Source organism: Centropristis striata, chromosome 12 (genome assembly GCF_030273125.1).
Source record: "Centropristis striata isolate RG_2023a ecotype Rhode Island chromosome 12, C.striata_1.0, whole genome shotgun sequence".
NCBI lineage: Eukaryota > Metazoa > Chordata > Actinopteri > Perciformes > Serranidae > Centropristis > Centropristis striata.
Genome location: NC_081528.1, coordinates 27,995,734 through 28,013,237, shown reverse-complemented (window position 1 = coordinate 28,013,237; position 17,504 = coordinate 27,995,734). Strand labels below are relative to the sequence as shown.

The 17,504-nt window shown below is 42.8% G+C and overlaps 2 protein-coding genes across 3 annotated transcripts in view; one reads left to right on the top strand and one right to left on the bottom strand.

The window, feature by feature from the left end:
• LOC131981287 (bifunctional heparan sulfate N-deacetylase/N-sulfotransferase 1-like) overlaps nt 1-9,960 on the bottom strand; it is a 51,318-nt gene extending 41,358 nt beyond the window's left edge. The window contains exon 1 of the mRNA XM_059345510.1: nt 9,804-9,960. The gene's annotated coding sequence lies outside the window, so the exon portion shown is untranslated. The remainder of the gene's footprint in view (nt 1-9,803) is intronic.
• A 2,197-nt stretch (nt 9,961-12,157) lies between these two features.
• Nucleotides 12,158-17,479, top strand: rbm22 (RNA binding motif protein 22). Of its 2 annotated transcripts, XM_059346944.1 has the most exons (12): nt 12,158-12,319; nt 13,508-13,561; nt 13,667-13,696; nt 13,814-13,946; nt 14,068-14,168; nt 14,492-14,664; nt 14,928-15,128; nt 15,255-15,419; nt 15,835-15,854; nt 15,885-15,923; nt 16,145-16,273; nt 16,746-17,479. In XM_059346944.1, the coding sequence occupies exons 1-12, from the start codon at nt 12,266-12,268 to the stop codon at nt 16,898-16,900; spliced, it is 1,254 nt and encodes a 417-aa protein (XP_059202927.1). In that variant the 5' UTR covers nt 12,158-12,265; the 3' UTR covers nt 16,901-17,479. The 2 variants fall into 2 exon arrangements, with proteins under 2 accessions (XP_059202927.1, XP_059202926.1); XM_059346943.1 differs by having other exon boundaries at nt 12,159-12,319; nt 15,835-15,923.
• The last annotated feature ends 25 nt before the right edge of the window (nt 17,480-17,504 follow it).

Here is a 17,504-nt window from a genome sequence, read left to right as displayed (position 1 = left end):
AAAAGAAGGCGGCTGCCCAACGGATGGTACAGCAGCGCGGCGAGCGGCTGCACCACATGAGCAAAAAAACGTGGCAATTAATTGCAAAAGACAAAAGAGAGAGTTTAAGACTCAAAGAAACAAACAAAAACACAACAAATGCTCAGCTAATTGTGATGTTGTGCTCAAAGAACTGCAGCAGATCATTTAGTGATAGCTTGAGCAGCGAGTTCAAAAAATATGTAACAGAAAAAGAAAAAAAAAAAAAGAGATGAGGAATCTGCCACTGAACAGAAGCGTACAGAACAGAGCAGAGAGGAAAACATGCAAAGGGGAAAACAAGAGAGCTAGAACAGAGGAAATCTAACAAAAGACAACAGAACATAGTCGGAACACAGTGGAGCCGAGCACAACACACCAGAACAGGCTGTAATTGTGTTGTGCGGGACTGACCCCAGCGCATCCCAGCAGGCATTGCATGATGAATGGGCCTGGCGATGACTACATCCCACATCCCTCCTCCTCCTCCTCACATGCTCTTTTCTCTCCCTCTCCACTCTGTCGCCACTATTAGCCCTCCTTCTGTCCCTCCCTTTGCTCCCCTCCTTTCCCCAAAACCACACTCTATTCAGCTGCTGCCATCCCACAAGATTAATTTGCATTCAGTGCACTTAGTCCTCGTATTGTGCTCTGACACAATGACATATTACAGTGCATGGCACACCTATTAAACATATAGTCTAGCTTGAGGGGTCGATGCTTTTTTTCTGCAAGATGGTTATGTTAGAGTACAAATGTGCAGCACGAGAAGCATGAGGCTTGATCGGTTAAGAACACGGAGAGGCTCTGACACACAAGTCGCCGCGGAATCATTACAGGAACAGTTAGATAACCTCGATTAATGATTCACTAGACCCAAACTAATAAACTGGGTCAGATTGTGTTAGCAGTTGTAGCAAGAGCAGGGAGACCTTCAGGTTAGGCTGCGTGAGAAGGAACAGCAGCAGCAGCAGCAGCAGCAGCGAGAGCGGAACGGGGAGGGAGCAAGAAAAAGAAAATTAAAGAGAGAAAAAAAGCCGATAGAGGTGTTGGTGTTACTCCACTATAGACCCTGAGGAAAGAGACAGTAATGCATGAGCTTTTTCCTGCAGATTTCTTTGCTCCCGTTCTCCTTCTACAGTTCCGCTGTGCCCACGTCCGAGGGGAGCAAAAGAGGGAGACCAAATTTAATTTGCTACAACGTCTCTAGCCATCACTCTTTGTGCCTGGGGACAAAAGAAATGGATTCTGGAATTTAAAAAGATGAGTGAAATAAAGAAATAAAACAGGGCACTCAGGAGAAGGCATAAGAGACAATAGCACAGAGGGTGGCAGCGAGAAATGAGAGCAGAGTTTGTGTAGAATGGGAGGGGGGGGGGGGGGTCTGTTAGAGCGTTATGTGGGCCAGATATTAACTGTATGGTTATCATAAACCAGCTCAGAGGCCTGGCCATCTGGTGAGGCCACAGGTTTACTCAAACAATCAGATCAGGGTGGCGATAGCGGCCACTGCTGATGGTACAACGTCCAAGGTGGCTGAGGGGTTAACAACCCATTACCTCACCCTGCTGTGCTCCCCGGGGAGGCACAGTCAGGGTTGTGGTGGCAGTGTGTGTGTGTGTGTGTATTCTTCAGAACCCATAGCGCACCTTTAGGCGGTTACTCAACAAAGGGGAGCTCGGCACAGTGACATCACCGCAGAGCCTGTGTGCGGGAGGCGAGAGGGAGACAAGGGCGTGGAGGATGGAGATGGTGGAAGCTCTGGACTATGTGGGAGTCACATTACTCCCCTCCAGCTCTTTTCTACCTGTCACATAAGCACTTTGAGGACTCAACAGCAAAGCCAGAGTCTTGACAACTTCAAACGCCTGCTTTGCTGGGGTAGATCAGAGCCAACGGAGGGATAAAGGGAAGAATAAAGGAAGAAAGAGGACTCTAAAAAGCACCGGGCTTGCTCAATGTGTAGCCCCAACATTGTGTTGAGGGATGTCTTGAATTTCATTAGAATCTCGACTCAAGTTCAGCCACTGCTCAGTTCCTCAGTAGAAGAAGGAAGGAAAAAAAAAAAAAAAAAAAAAGAACGAACGGGCCTCCACCCCGGTCCATTGAGAGCCAATGAGCTTCGGTCGAGCTGCAGCGGAGAGTTGGGGGTCATTACGGAGAGAAAACAAACACAGACCTCTGGCCAGGCACACACGGCGAGGCCCAGACACCTGTGTCCCATTCACCAAACATATCCGGCCACTTAACACTTCACAGAGGGGGTAGGGTGGTGTTTGTGTTTGCAGGCTTGCACACCCCACTATGGTTCCTTTAGTTTAGCTTCTTTACCCAAACAGCCTCCGAGCTGCCCTGTAAGGACCGAGCGCTTGCGGCTGAAGCATGTCCCGCTGAGAGCAGCCAGCCGTTACACCACCTGACCATCACAACTGACCCCGTTCGAAAGCTGCACCATCTGAATAAAAGTGGCCAAAACAAAGCTCATTCATCCTGCTGTCATTTGCAGTCTCCAGCCGCCCTCCTGTCTAGGTGCCCCAGCTGCATCTGGACTGACCTCGGGGTTGCCAACACCTGTCCTGCGCGCACACACACACACACGCACACACACACACACACACACACACGTACATACACACACACACACACACACACACACACACACACGTACACACACACACGTACACAACACACACACACACGTACACACGTACACACACACACACGTACACACACACACACAGGATGGATGAGAGACAGCAGGCTGGGCAGTCACGGCACCGCCTCGGATCAGTGGAGGGGCACACTTTGAGCTGCCAGCAGCTAAACCTCGGGTCGGCACCATTACAATTCTTTCCACCTCAGCAATTCAAAATGGAGAAGAGGTATGCCATCAGCTGTGGTCAGTTTGTTACGGTGGATTCTCAATGCCTCGATGCAATTTAATGAATTGAAATGGAGATGACCCATAACCCTGGCAATGCAGTCATAGTTTCCACCCAAAGATTAAGCTAGATAGCAGGGCCGCGGTGTTTAGATGTAGCGGAGGCCGCTCGCACGCCGCAATGCTTTGTTTGCACCAAAGCCAAATGCACTCACAGATGGGAGCCGACTGGACACCAGATGACTTGCTTTGGTGTGGTGGCGTGGTCTGCTTTGAGGCTAAGAGACAGGGGAGAGAGGGAAGAGAGGAAAAAACAGGGACACCGGGTACCAGATGCCCTGCTAAAGTTTACTCAGTCCTGCTGTCCTGGTGGGACGCCATGATGCTCAGGCCTGGTCTGATCTCAAGGCCGTGTCACAGACGTGCCTGGTTTTATGTTGTACTCATATCATCATAGGCTAACAAAAGAAAACTGAAACCTCGATGTGACCTTTTGTAATTGTTCACTCCTCACTTTCCTACAATATCACTGCTTATCATGACAGCACTGTTAACATGAACTCGAGCTGGTAGGAACAGAACATGGTCTAACTGACAGGAAGAGAGCACAGCTGTGGACTTGTTTAAGGACGGTCAAACAGTGCAAGCAAAGACAGCTTGTTAGGATCAAGACACCGACTAGCACTTAGTCGTCAGTTAAAAGTCAAGTAAAACTAATGCATCACCTCTGCAATGACTACTACATCGTTGATGGTTAAAATAAGTGCTGGTCCAAAAATGTTGACCACTTTTTCTGATTCTGGAGAATTTTAGGCACCAATTTTTTTTTAAACAAAATTTAGTTTTTTTGACTACCATTGGACAGTTCTTTAATTGATAAAATTGTGGTGTTTTTTTATTCAAAATAAATGTCTTGCAGACAGAAACAATGCAGACAAAAAAACGTGCCAAATAAATTTTCATTTAAGTTTGCCAATTTTGTGTCACATTTGTTATTTCTATTAAATTGTCTTTCACCAGATGCATTATATGTCATTAGCCACCCTGCTCTCTAAATATCAGCATCAGGCATCAAAAAACACACAACATCACACAGAAAGTTATAATTTGCAGGTTTTACATGAATTTGTTTAGTCTGAATGTGTTTTAATGGGGCTGCATTGATTTCAGCTAGGTGTACCTGATAAACTGAGTGTACACTTTGATCAGATTCTGCTAGCAGTACAAAATGAGAGACAAAAAGCTGCTCTCAGCGATGTCAACCCCATAATGTCATCAACACAGGGGACAAGAGCTTAAAGTCACTGCAGCAAAACACAGCTGGCGTCAAGTAACATTTGCATTTTGGAACATAAAACAGCAAACTTAACAAGCTACTTGTCTTACTCTGGCTGTACAGCACAACATCACAAAGGGTGTTACGGAAAAGTTGCATGCATCTATCTACTAAATATAACATACAACAACAAGAGAACAAATTTAATACTGTGTGTTTCTCAATGAAAAGCCTGTAAACAATTTACACTTTTCACGTAGTTTATACTATATGCATAGTAAACAACTTGAAGCATGCGTGAGTGTGGGCGTATACACACACGTCAGCTCTAAAGTAGGTGAGACAGTGTGTGTGTGGCATCTGTGGCGCAGCCAGACCCGGCAAGGCCACCAGACAACTGGGTAAACATACAGACTCCCCTCCCCTCCACCTGTCTGCCCTCTGTGCTCACATCAGTGAGCCTTTAACACTAAGTCAGAGGTCCAATGATGTAAGGCTAATGTCCAAGATTTAAACAGGCTCACGGTAATATTTACATAGAACAGAGATTATCACAGATATCCTGTTTTTCTAGCAACAGTACGAAACCTTGACCCCAATAAAACACGCTCAGAGTATAAATGATATGCGTGTCTCAATGCATCGCTAAGGCAACACACACACATATCTCTCAAAAGAGCCTTCTGAATGGCTAAATGGACAAAGGAGAAAAAAACAAATCTAATTGTATCCGCTGACTGATAGCACTTATGATGAGGACGGGGTTAGAATATCCCGCAGTGAAGTGGTGCGTTCCCATTACTGCATCTCTCCATCTCTGAAAATGGCTTCATTAACAGGCCAGTGCCGAGAGCTCCCTCGCCGAGTGTATGAGCGCGCTGTACCCCGAGGGTCCACCGGAATGGCTGAGGTGAAGTCCATTAACACCCGACAGCTTGTTTTTTGACCACTAAATAAAACAGGGTATTTTTCTGTGTCTGCAGTATAAATAGCCTTTAGCTTAGAAGCTGGTGAGCATACATTTCTGGAGTTGAAAACTCTGTTCAAGAAGAAAATTAGATTGGGTTCCAGATACTGTTTCATCACAGGTGTTGATCTCGACCCAGGTGAATTTATTATATACAGAGCAATGTCACACTGTTCTCAGCAAGTCATGAACCTAGAAAACAGCTTCATGTCTTAACTTGTCTAGAGAGTAGCCCGACAGGATCTAATGAGTTTTTGGTTATGCGTCAGGAGTCATTTAAGTACCACTTTAACTTCCACAATGGGCCTAATCAGAATACAACCAAGTATAATGTACCAAAGACAATTGAGAGTTTTCATACTGTGCAGTTTATTGTAACGTGTTCTGGATCAGAGTGTCACCTAAAAGCCTGAATGTCTATATCCAAACAGTGGCGAGTGGGCGGGGGTGTGATAAGTAGAGGAGCTATAAAAACCATCCCGTCTTCTGTTGGGGATAAATCCATATCTCACATAACCTGTCCTGTTCTTCTGGAATATTTCCCGATCCCTCAGGCAACCAGAGCTGGCTACCTCTGAGCCTATGACATAGCTCTTACTTTCCCAGCACTTACGCTCCAATCATGTGTCATCTGATGAAACGCTACACCCTAGTCACCATTATTCGTCTGGATACAGGAGCCTCTGGAATGTATCGGATTCCTGCCTCAGGGGGTAGGCACCTTGGAAACATGGTCCTACCTCTACCGGCTAGCCTCTCCCACTTTTCCTCTCCCCCACTCTCTCTCTTCATCTATCTTTCCATTCAGCAAAATTCCACTAGAGGCTTGCTTGATTTACACCGCCTCATTGCCCATCTGACATGTGTTCACATATTTGACGTAGATCTCATAATAGAAGGACATGTGAGGGATAGTTTAGAGTTTTGAGACTGTTTTCCAGCTGCCTCCTTTATGTCCAAGTCCCAAACAAAGGGTAAACATCACAATGAATGTTAACCCTTGATGCTGGGTCCATGCTTGAGCAAAAGCACTACAGCTCAACTAGAAATTCAAATTAGAAAATATCTTGTCCTCCAGTGCAACAATGGTACAACCACTCCCGACCTATCTCCTCTCTCCAGAGAGCAACAGTTATGCAGAGCAGTACTGTGGCCTGTAGTATTGAGTATCTCTGAGTCACTGGCCTGCGTAATTCAGTCTAGGGAATTATGACAGTGGAAAATCATTTCCCTGGGCTGGGGATAGGAGGCCATGGCTAATCGTTCAGTAATCTGATCTGCCTGCATACTGTAGCATTCAGCCGCGCCGCTAGCCTAGCCAGCCAGTCACACATGTGGACACCCCCAGTGCCTGCCAACTATCTGATGGAGGCTAGCACTATTCAAAAACAACTCTCCAGGTTTTCCTGAGGATTACAGATGCTATCGGATCATTTGCTAATACTCGGTTGTGCTGTGCTGTTTGAAATGTATTTACTCTGCTCCTGCTCTCCAATACCCCTCGCGATAGCACAGCCTAAGCCAACAAATGCCGCAGCCACATTCCAGGCAGAAAAAGGCACTTCAATACAAACTACCTTACAGGCTGCGATGGTACAATCTGCTTCTTGCATTCTGCTGCATTAATCCAAAAGCTTGACTTAATGAGGAAACATCTGAGTTTGTCTGTCAAACAGCAGGCTATTTTGGGTACACTTCCAATTGTAAATTCCAGTGTCTAATGGAGCCAGTGGTGTTGTAGTAGTATATGAATAAGAACCATAGGGAGCAGTACTGTGGCACAAAGCTTTGCTTATACCCAGCAGAGAGGGTTGGGGGGGGCTTCAGTTTGGAAAGATGCCTGGCTTCAGCCCCGCTCTAAAGAGAGGTCTGCCCCCCTCACACTGAGTGGACATGGACAAAACACAAGAGACGGCATGTTGGGCACTGAATTTCCCAACAGTTACCTTGTGTAAACCATTAAAAGTGATGGTTCACTTACTGTAGTATAGAGCTACATTCATTAGTAGACTAACCGATTAGTTGAATGACAAAATTATATTCGCCAACTATGTTGCGTGATATGGATATTGCAGAGTTGACTATTGATGTATTAAGACAATATTTACACAATGGGATTTTTGATAAATAATCTTTATTGAATTGGATATAATGACTCAGTGGGTAAAGGCAAATAATAGAATATTCTAATAAGTTCAGAAAATAGCATTTCTTGGCTGTAATGCAGCCTGTAAAATCAGAAAAATAATATGCTATTATGATATCCAAAATCTAAGAAGACATCTAGTCCCATACAAAGACTGTATGACATAGTGGACAGAGTCACCGTGACATCACACATTGGTTAATGGACTCCAGCGAAGACTGGAGGTTACCGATTGGTCTCATATCATGATGCTGATATGATATCAATATATTGCGAGCCCTATCACCAACTATTTTGATAATCAAAGAATCTTTAAAATATTTTTTCATGCAAAATGGCAGAAAATGCTGTTGTATAAAGACCTTCTGCCTTTCTTGGTTTTATATTATATTCAACTGAAAACGTTTGGATGTTGGGCTGAAATCACGTTAGACTTTGAGAAACAGGTTGGACATTTTCCACTATTTATTGACAGTTTATGGACCAAACAATTAATACAAAACATTATCAGAAGATTAACTGATTATGAAAATAATCATTCATCGCAGCCCTGCTGCACCACAGTTACATCCTACTCCATGAGAAGCTAAATAGTAAACCAGTCACAGCTTTGATTGACAGCAACATTCGTCTTACTCTTCCCCATTCAAACCTAAAATCTAAAATGACAAACTGTCTGTGATCACGGCTCATTTTGATAAACGGCCAAACACCACTCGGTGACGCGATCTGTCACATACAGTCATGCCTACAGTATTTTATCAACCTCCATGTGTATGCATTGTAACCCAGTCGCAGCATTTCACAGGCATATCTAAGTGAAGAGATGCTGATATATGATCAAATGGCTGCGGCAGCAGTGGCAGCCTTCATCAACTGAAAGCGCTAGATCACAGCATGTTTGGCAGCCAGTGGGAGCAGTCAGATGGAGGGTTAGAACAACCAGACAAACAGTTGGCACAGATAAATAGAACACAACTTAAGATTCAGCTCTCCACAAATTTGACAAACAAATGACAGCAACCACACTCTTTTTTTAATCTAATCTGCAAATGGAATAAGCCCTACATTTTTCCCCCAACGATGGGTGGAACCATGTGATAAACAACACATGGCTTGGGGATAGCAAAAATGTGAAGCACTGGTCAAATAAATCTCATGATACAGAAAACCAGAAGGACGGTTCTTTTCAGTAACGTGAATGTCTTCTGCAACAGAGGCGAAAATGCAGGGAAAGTCCTTATGACTTTGCCAAATACATTCTGAGAGTGACTCATTCTCCTTTAGTAATCTCTTACTCACATAGGTGCACGCTTGTGCACGCTTGCACACGCACACACCCCAAGGCAACAGATTTCAGGCAGGTCTGGACTGCCCCTTTTTTGCTACAGAGCCGAGACAAGTGTTTATAGTATTTAATGGATGTAGCTATCTCAATGGAGGTACACAAAAAGGAGTAACAAAGCAGCCTCACACGGCAAAGACATCTTATTTAAGAAAGGACACTGCATCATTGCAGGGACAGCAGCCGCTATGCCTCATATTAACAACATATTAAAACACTTAAAACTGGGTGCATTTCTTTGCTGACAGTGCATCCCAAACTGCTCTACTTTGTGGAAAACTGGAGAATGATATGGCATAGTCAGCACTATCTGTTTGGGTTGTTTGCCCACAAACAGACTTTAAAGCTAAGACAAAATAGTTTTGAAATCTTACTAAGGAGCAATTATTTGTAATAATGAGCCTGCAGATGATTCCTACAGGTAGCTAAATAGTCTGCTGTCATAACACGGAGCCTGTCATCACTGCTGATAATTAACCCAAGTTCCCGAAACCATTTGGACAAATTGAATAATGTTAAAGCGGTCGCTGCATTCCCATAGTGCTCTTTTATCCACCTCTGTCATGTGCAGTGCTATAAGACTAGGTGGCAGACAGTCATATCGACCTTTAATTATAATTTGCACACAAAATCGTTTGGCCTTTCCATTGCAAGAGGCACATGAGACTGTAGCGTTTGTGTTGAAATTGCTACATTGTTGACAAATTGTTAAAGCTAACTTGAGGCGAGCATTGGGTAAATACTCAATACATCACAGCTGCTACAAAGTTACAAAAACAAGTTGCTCGCTGTCGCTGGTACCGGGCTGCATTACGGTATCCGGCTGGATAAAGGAATTCCGATATTAAATCACAGAGCAAAGCAGCCGGGCAGACACAGATCTATCCTGAGCACAAACTTCGACCCGACCCGCTTCAAAAAATAGCGTTAGCCTCATTTCTCTGCTGCCATATGGAAGAGCAGAAAGCTGCGCCGAGCCTCCACCATATCACCGGGGCTTTATGTTTCCAGGCAGGAGAGAGTCAGGCCGAAAAACTGGCCTCATTCACCGTCTGCGCCAGACAATGTTCACTAGCCTGGCCTGGGAGACCGAGCGGCGGGGCTCTCGGTCGTGTACCAAACATGTGCGAAAACACCGCGTCGAGACTCGCGTTGTGTCGATGTACTCACCTTGTTTGGGTCTACGTGGATCTGGGACAACACAGTCCAGTCGGGATGGCTGCGGGATTGAAGCACGCTGGGCGCATGTCGTCGTCGTCGTCGTCTCGGTTTGCTGTCGGCCGTGATGTGGAAGCGGCACAGCGGACTCGGCTGGGAGAAATCGGGAAATCTGAGAATGCCCCTCTCTTTCTGCAGCTCAGTGCACCGGCAGTGGCCCATAACTGTCGACAGGAGGCGCCAACACAGCACATTTTTGTCTCTGATATGCGCATACATGCATACACAACTCCTCAAAGAAATCACTGTGCGATCATATTCATGCAAGGGTTTATCTGCATCCGTGCTCTCCAGTTAGTGAGATTATAGCGGCCTTGATGGGCCGTGCAGAGCTACTCTACTCGGAGTTTAATTGTGCAGTGATGCCAGGATTATCCTGAAAGTTTTTCTGATTCCTATTTCTCAGTAACAGGAGATCAGGGACAGTCGTGATCATTTTGATTAGTCACCAAACCATGCAGATTATAGCTTACAACAACCTCTTATGCACGGACGTGCGTGCATGTGTGCATGTTTAAACATATTTGCATGATCAGTCTTAGGCTATAATGTAGGTTACAATTGAAAAATACTCCAGTATTCCTATAATATTATTACAAGTATAATATCACTCATCGTGATCTTATAATACTTTAAGTACTGCTAAGATTACCCAAGATATTACAACATTGAGTGTATTGTATTAAATATGACACATATAATTTGTACAAAGAATGGACAACAAGCACCATCAATCCTGAATTATATATAGCTTTTAATAAATGTAGTTTAATGACAAAAGTAGTCTATAACTGATTAGTAATATACAAATGATTATAAAGGAACATACAGTGTGTAGAACTAATGTCACATAGTAAAATCTAACATCAACACAACCATCAATACAACTCTATAATATCTTGAATGGAGCGACTTTGAGGTAACGGCACACCTACAAACGTCCTCTGACCTTGTGACTCGTGAGGTGGTGATTTTGATTAGGGAGTGGCTAAATCCAAGACAAAGCCATCCTTCAAAACTGCTCCAGTTGTCTCATCCTCCTCACATGATAGAGGAGACAGGGTCACGCGACTCATTAAAACAAAGGAGGCGATGCCCAGAAGGTTTACCTCAGAGTCCAACTAACACAGGGTGAGACAAGGCTGTCTTGTCGGGCTAGTAGAGGAACAATTATTGATCAGAAATCAGTGTTACTTAGTTGATGAGCACAATGCAACTAATCATACATGTTAAAGTCACTGAGTTATACAACAGAAGAGCATAGAAATATTTTTTAATTTAGAGGTAGCCTGAAAGTGCAGCAGACTTCCTTTTTTGATGGCACCTGCACTATGAAAGAATTTCTCTTTGGGCCTGGATCTAATCCCACGTCCTTTGACTCCTCCACAAACTCATCCTGACCTTAAATAAACATTAGGGGCTTAATGCCCATCCGTAATCTCACACATCCTATGCCCTGCTAATTGGAGTTTCACACAGCAAAGACACCCTGACCTGAATTGGAACAGGTGGATAGATAAACTGTAAGTGGACTACACAATTGGCTTAAACAAGCTCACACACACCAGCCAGTCAGCCTTGCTCTCTCTCTCTCTCTCTCTCTCTCTCTCTCTCTCTCTCTCTCTCTCTCTCTCTCTCTCCCCCCTCCCTCCATCCCTCCCTCCATGCCTGTCAGTCACGCACACAAAGTACTTACTTCCCTTAATTAAAAGTAGCACTACAAGTGTTAAAATATTCAGCTTCAAGTTAAAGCAATCAAAATGTTATTTTAGGCCGCCTACATTGTCAGCAAAAATGTACTTGAAGAGTCAAAAGTAACAGTACAAATTTGCCATTACAACATCATATATATATATATATATATATATATATATATATATATATATATATATATATATGATGTCATCAGCATTTTGACAGTGTAGCTAGTCAGTGTGAAGCTGTGAGTTTATTTGTTTATTAAAGAACACTGAACACTTTTATAAACTAATCACATTTTTTAAATGTAAAATCCTGATCTACAAATAAATACAAACTATAACTGGCGGATACATTTAATGAATTAAAAAGTTCCTTGACCTAAATGTACCTGAGTGTACTAAAATGGGAAAAGTCTAGTAGCATCAAGTAGAAATGACACTTATTTTATAATACTTTAGCAAATTTACAGACCATAAACATAAATACACCTTTATAACTAAAATCTATATACCAGAGTTACTTATGGTGCAAATTCAATGGTTTGTACATTCCCAATATTCACATTTGCTTCTAATATTGGCTTGTTTTTCTTAACCAGATTATGTAGTAGTTTTTTGAAATAGGGCGACACCCTAAGGTGAGACGTGGCTCTCGGCGCGGTGCATTGTGGTCTGACACCTCTTGTTTGGCCCGCTTGGCTCACACTCTGCAAAATGGCGACGTCCCTGGGATCCAACACCTACAATAGACAGAACTGGGAAGACGCGGTACGTTTAATCGGCATTATAGTTCACATGGCAGAGACTGTGACTGAAATACAGCTAATTCACGTTAAATTAGAGGGAATAACGTGACCATAAAACCTACTAGTTCACCAAAAACGTGGCTCATTTGATTGGTAGCTAGGTTAGCATACCGTTAGCTAACGCTAGCTAGTAGAAGCGTGGCTGCTAGCTTCATAACATATTTCTGTTACACTACAGAGTGAATTAAAAAAAACCTTTATATTTCATGTGGACAATAGTGAGCCACAGAATATGAATGACAACAGACGATATTGGGTTCAAAACAAGCTCTCGATTAATTTAACCGTAACTTGTTTTGTGCTAAAGTTAGCTACCGGGCTAATGGAAGCTAGCACCAGCAGGCGAACAATAATAAAACGAAGTTGCCTCAAGTAACCCCAATCATCTTACAAGTTATATATCCATCCATAACCGGCTTATGTAGAACCGAGACAGCCTATAACACCATAATGCTATTGTTTGTTGTACTGGATTAGCTAGTCCCTCCGCATATAAGGCTAAAACTGTAACGTTTGCTTAGCAGGCGCTCACAGGAAAGGACCAACCCGCTTCATTGACAGGCCAGGGTCAATTTTATGAATTGAAATATCAGAAGAAATGTGGTGTGTGTCAAACACAGCCCATAGTTAAATACATTTTTCATTTATGTTTTTTATGCTCATTGCTGTTCATTTTTATGGGAAACTATTTAATATAATCTTGCATTTGAGCTAAACTGAAGTTATCAAATATCTACCATATCTGGACCCTTAATCAAAAAGTACGTTTGTGAATTAAGCAATTGTATTTCTGATCATCCTAAAAGGTACCCTTACTATATAAGGCAACATATCAGTTTCCACTTCTGGGCCAGGGCCTTTGGCCAATGTTGGTTTTATTAAGACACCAGAATATAAACTTTGCAACCCTAGACTGTGTAGTTGACGCTTGAGCCACAAGAGCTGCTTATATTTAGGTGTTTGGCTGATGCTGTCAGTGGGGTGGATTAAGACAAGGTCCTTTTCAGCAACTAGCACTTAGTTTGAAACGGCATCCTTTAACAGATGGCAAAGTTGGAGTGAGCATGCATCAGGTGACTGTGGGACGTAAAACAGATATGGTGCTTGGTTTATTCTAAATGAATGGATCTGTTTTCCTTTGGTCTTTCAGGATTTTCCAATTCTGTGTCAGACATGTTTAGGAGAAAACCCTTACATTCGTATGGTGAGTTTATATTAATGTGCATCATAACTATTTAAAGGTTATTTTCTTTTAGCGTTTATTCTTGTTGGTGTGTAGTTTTAAATTTGTTCATGCTTCATTTTACAGACCAAGGAGAAGTATGGGAAAGAATGCAAGGTATGTTTTACAATATTTTGCCTCTTGATTATGCAGCACACCACATTGTTTAGCTTATACTGTTAACAATATGCTCCATGTAAATATATTGATACATTTTAATTTCTTCCCCATCAGATTTGCGCTCGACCATTTACAGTGTTCCGATGGTGTCCAGGGACACGAATGCGTTTCAAGAAGACAGAGGTCTGTCAGACCTGCAGTAAAATGAAGAACGTTTGTCAGACATGTCTGCTGGACCTGGAGTATGGTGAGTCTCTCTAACTGATTTATTGTAATGTAACCTGTGTACAATATTTATGGCTCACTGAGGCATATAGAGTTAGTATCTATGTGAGTTTAATCCTCTTGTCACACCTTGTGTTTTACAGGTTTGCCCATCCAAGTCAGAGACACTGGGCTGTCAGTTAAAGATGAGGTTCCCAAGTCGGATGTGAACAAGGAGTACTACACACAGAACATGGAAAGAGAGGTATAAATACTTTCTGATGCAGACAAAAGTACATTTCATACAACTACAATAGCTCAAACTAGTTTGTTGGGATGTTCTGTACCCTTTCCTTTGTCCCCAATTTCAAATCCTTCAAAACAAGTCCAATTTTATTTTTTTTCCTACACAATTGTAAAGCACAGAAATATGTGTATACCTGGCCTTCGGTGTTCTAATGTTAACTAGTTAAGCAATTTAAATGTGTTTTGTGAAATTGTTTTTAAAAAATGGCCCAAAACATCCTTAAGTTTTCCTTTTCTTTCTTTATTGTTCCCTCATGCCCATTTGTACCTCTGTGTTCTTAGATAGCCAATTCTGATGGCACGCGGCCGGTGGGCCAGCTCGGTAAAGCGCCCAGCTCTAGCGATATGTTGCTGAAGCTGGCCCGGACCACTCCATACTACAAGAGGAACAGGCCGCACATTTGCTCCTTCTGGGTGAAGGGAGAGTGTAAGAGAGGCGAGGAGTGTCCATACAGGTGAGTGACACATAATGCCATTTGCTGCAGATGCAGCTCCTGCCAAACTTGGTACTTTGTGATCACCAGTGTGTGCTGAGTGTTTCTTATCTTGATTTATTTTACGTTGAATTTTACACTGATGAGTTTTTTGAGTACTTATCAACACAAGCAAAATAGAAATTAGTTTGCTCTTGTAGTTCAATTTGACTGTAATTTCCTTATATCTGTTACAGTTGTTGCACCGTCAGCATTTTCTCATTCTGGTTCTCCTTTTCACACAGACACGAGAAGCCCACAGATCCTGATGATCCTCTTGCTGACCAGAACATAAAGGACCGTTACTACGGCATCAATGACCCAGTAGCTGACAAGCTGCTGAAACGGGCCTCAACTATGCCCCGACTGGACCCACCAGACGACAAGTCCATCACCACCCTCTACATAGGGGGTCTGGGAGACACTGTCACTGATGGAGATCTCAAGTAAGCATTTCTATTTCATAACGCCTGTACTACTCCCTGTGGCCACTGGAATTTCATTGTCATAAAAGAACAGTTTCTAACATCTAGTGTTTTGGGTCCATTTAACATTCATCGCTTTTCTTTCAGGAGCCACTTCTACCAGTTTGGTGAGATTCGCACTATTACCATAGTCCAGAGGCAGCAGTGCGCCTTCATCCAGTTTGCCACTCGGCAGGCAGCTGAAATGGCTGCTGAGAAGTCCTTCAACAAACTCATCATCAATGGACGGAGGCTCACTGTCAAGTGGGGAAGGTAAGAAGCTAATCATGAAGGTGGAAATTAAGCGTTAGGGTGTCTATCACCAAACGGACCCCAGACCTTTAATTTCATGCACTTCGTTAACCTCCCAAAAAGAACGCCTGCCAACAGATTTCTCGGGTTTTCATACGGTCTGACTAAGCGGAACCACATGGGAGGAAATGTGAAGATTTAAAGTGATAATTTGCTTATTAAACACCAGGTGGTGTTCAAAGAGACTGTGTATGAAAGTAACAGCTTGAAATAATTTTTCCATCACAGTCACAGTTGAGAGTAAACCACTGACTGCAGTGCTTTTAAATATTATTACAACCACATTAATAGCTTTACCACAGCAAGGAATTCATGCAGGGCGGGTCACTTGAACTTTGTGGTTAAATATATAACTTGTATTGTTTGTCTTTTTTAGGTCTCAGGCAGCCAGAGGGAAGGAGGGCATCAAAGATGGGGTTAGTGAGATGGGCACCAGACTGGATCCTGTCCCTGGTCTACCTGGAGGTGAGTCTGTCAGGAGTTGTGTGTGTGTATGCATAGGGACATAGTCATGTGAATGTAATTTAAAGTAGTCTCTAATTTCCATATTGTGTCATTAGTTATTGATTCTTTCTTCTGTCTTTCTGTTCATATATACTAGAAAATGAATGGGATTGATGGTGGATATTGCAATTGCAGAAATGTATTTGTTTGTCATGTTAATTCTGTTTCTGTTTGTGCCATAGCTCTTCCTCCACCACCAGCTTTAGATGAAGAGGCTCCTGCAAACTACTTTAACCTGGACCCTAGCACCTCTCCTGCAGTCATGAACATCGCTCTGCCCCCACCTCCAGGCATCAACCCTCCGCCTCCAGGTAAAATCATAACCACCATCCCATATTTTTCTCTTGAACACTCTTTAATATGATATTTTCAGGGTTTTTAATGAACTGATCGAAAGTGCTTGAAATGTTGCATGGGATGCCAAGTCTACTTACAAACAGCTGTTGAAACATGAAACTTTGTTTTAATTTGTCACCCTTCTGTAGAATGCGGTCTGTCACAAAGCATCATTTTGGTTGTGTTATAGCACAACAACATCTGCTTTAATGTTACATAGAAGTGAAATGAGTATACTGTATATACTATATATAAATGTGTAATTTACCACCACAGCTGTGGTGCTGGAAAAGCTTTAAAAGTGCTTAAATTGATTTTTAGAAAAGACAGGTGTTTTTTTTTAAGCTGCTGAGAAGAATTAATTCATCACCAGGTTGTGTAAATGATTTAAACACAGTGAGAAAAGTAGATACCTAATGCTGTTTTCCTTGTCTTTTGCTTAATCAGGTTTTGGCCCACCAATGTTCCACCCCATGGGTCACATGGCTCCACCTATGCCCCCTCCAATGAGCATGAGACCTCCTGGTCAGATCCACTACCCGTCCCAGGATCCTCAGCGCATGGGTGCTCATGCTGCACACGGTTCACGTCATGGGGATTAGCTGCTAGATGGAAGTCATAGCGCGATTAAGGTGTCATTCTTTTCCTTATGTCAAACCTGGTCAGGTGCTTTCACTTCAGATGCTGTCAGTGGGCCTAAAACCTGCAGACTACCTCTGGGAGAAAACCATTTTGTCTGACAGGATAACATCTGATTTATTATGCCACCTGCAGTGCAGTGAATGAACTGAACGAGCACCATCTGTGTCTGAAGAGACGACAACCAGGATGTTACAAGATGACTTTGTCACTACTCGCAGATAAAAAGTACCAGAACAACATCAGCAGACTTGAAACAGGAGAGTAGTGACCGGTGTGACCAGGGCCATGTGGTTTTTACAGGCTCCTGTTGTTGGAGCCATTGTACATATAAAAATGTATACTGTTAGTTAATCTTGTATTTTGTCACATTGTGCAACATGGATTATAATTCTGAGGATCATTTTTAAACATGTTGATTTTCAGTAATTTTTTATTTTATTTGACACAGTCGTAATATTCCACAGCATAACAATGACTTTTATTGTCTAGCTTTCTTTCAATGTTTTCATTTGTCATTAAAATGACGTAATTTTGTCATTGATCATCTCAGAGTGCATGTTATTC

What these genes read in the sequence shown, in the direction of transcription:
- rbm22 (XM_059346943.1), top strand. Translation starts at nt 12,266, where the DNA reads ATGGCGACGTCCCTGGGATCCAACACCTACAATAGACAGAACTGGGAA. An exon ending in AAAACCCTTACATTCGTATG is followed by an intron (nt 13,562 to 13,666) that starts GTGAGTTTATAT and finishes TTCATTTTACAG; the next exon opens with ACCAAGGAGAAGTATGGGAA. An exon ending in CTCACTGTCAAGTGGGGAAG is followed by an intron (nt 15,420 to 15,834) that starts GTAAGAAGCTAA and finishes TGTCTTTTTTAG; the next exon opens with GTCTCAGGCAGCCAGAGGGA.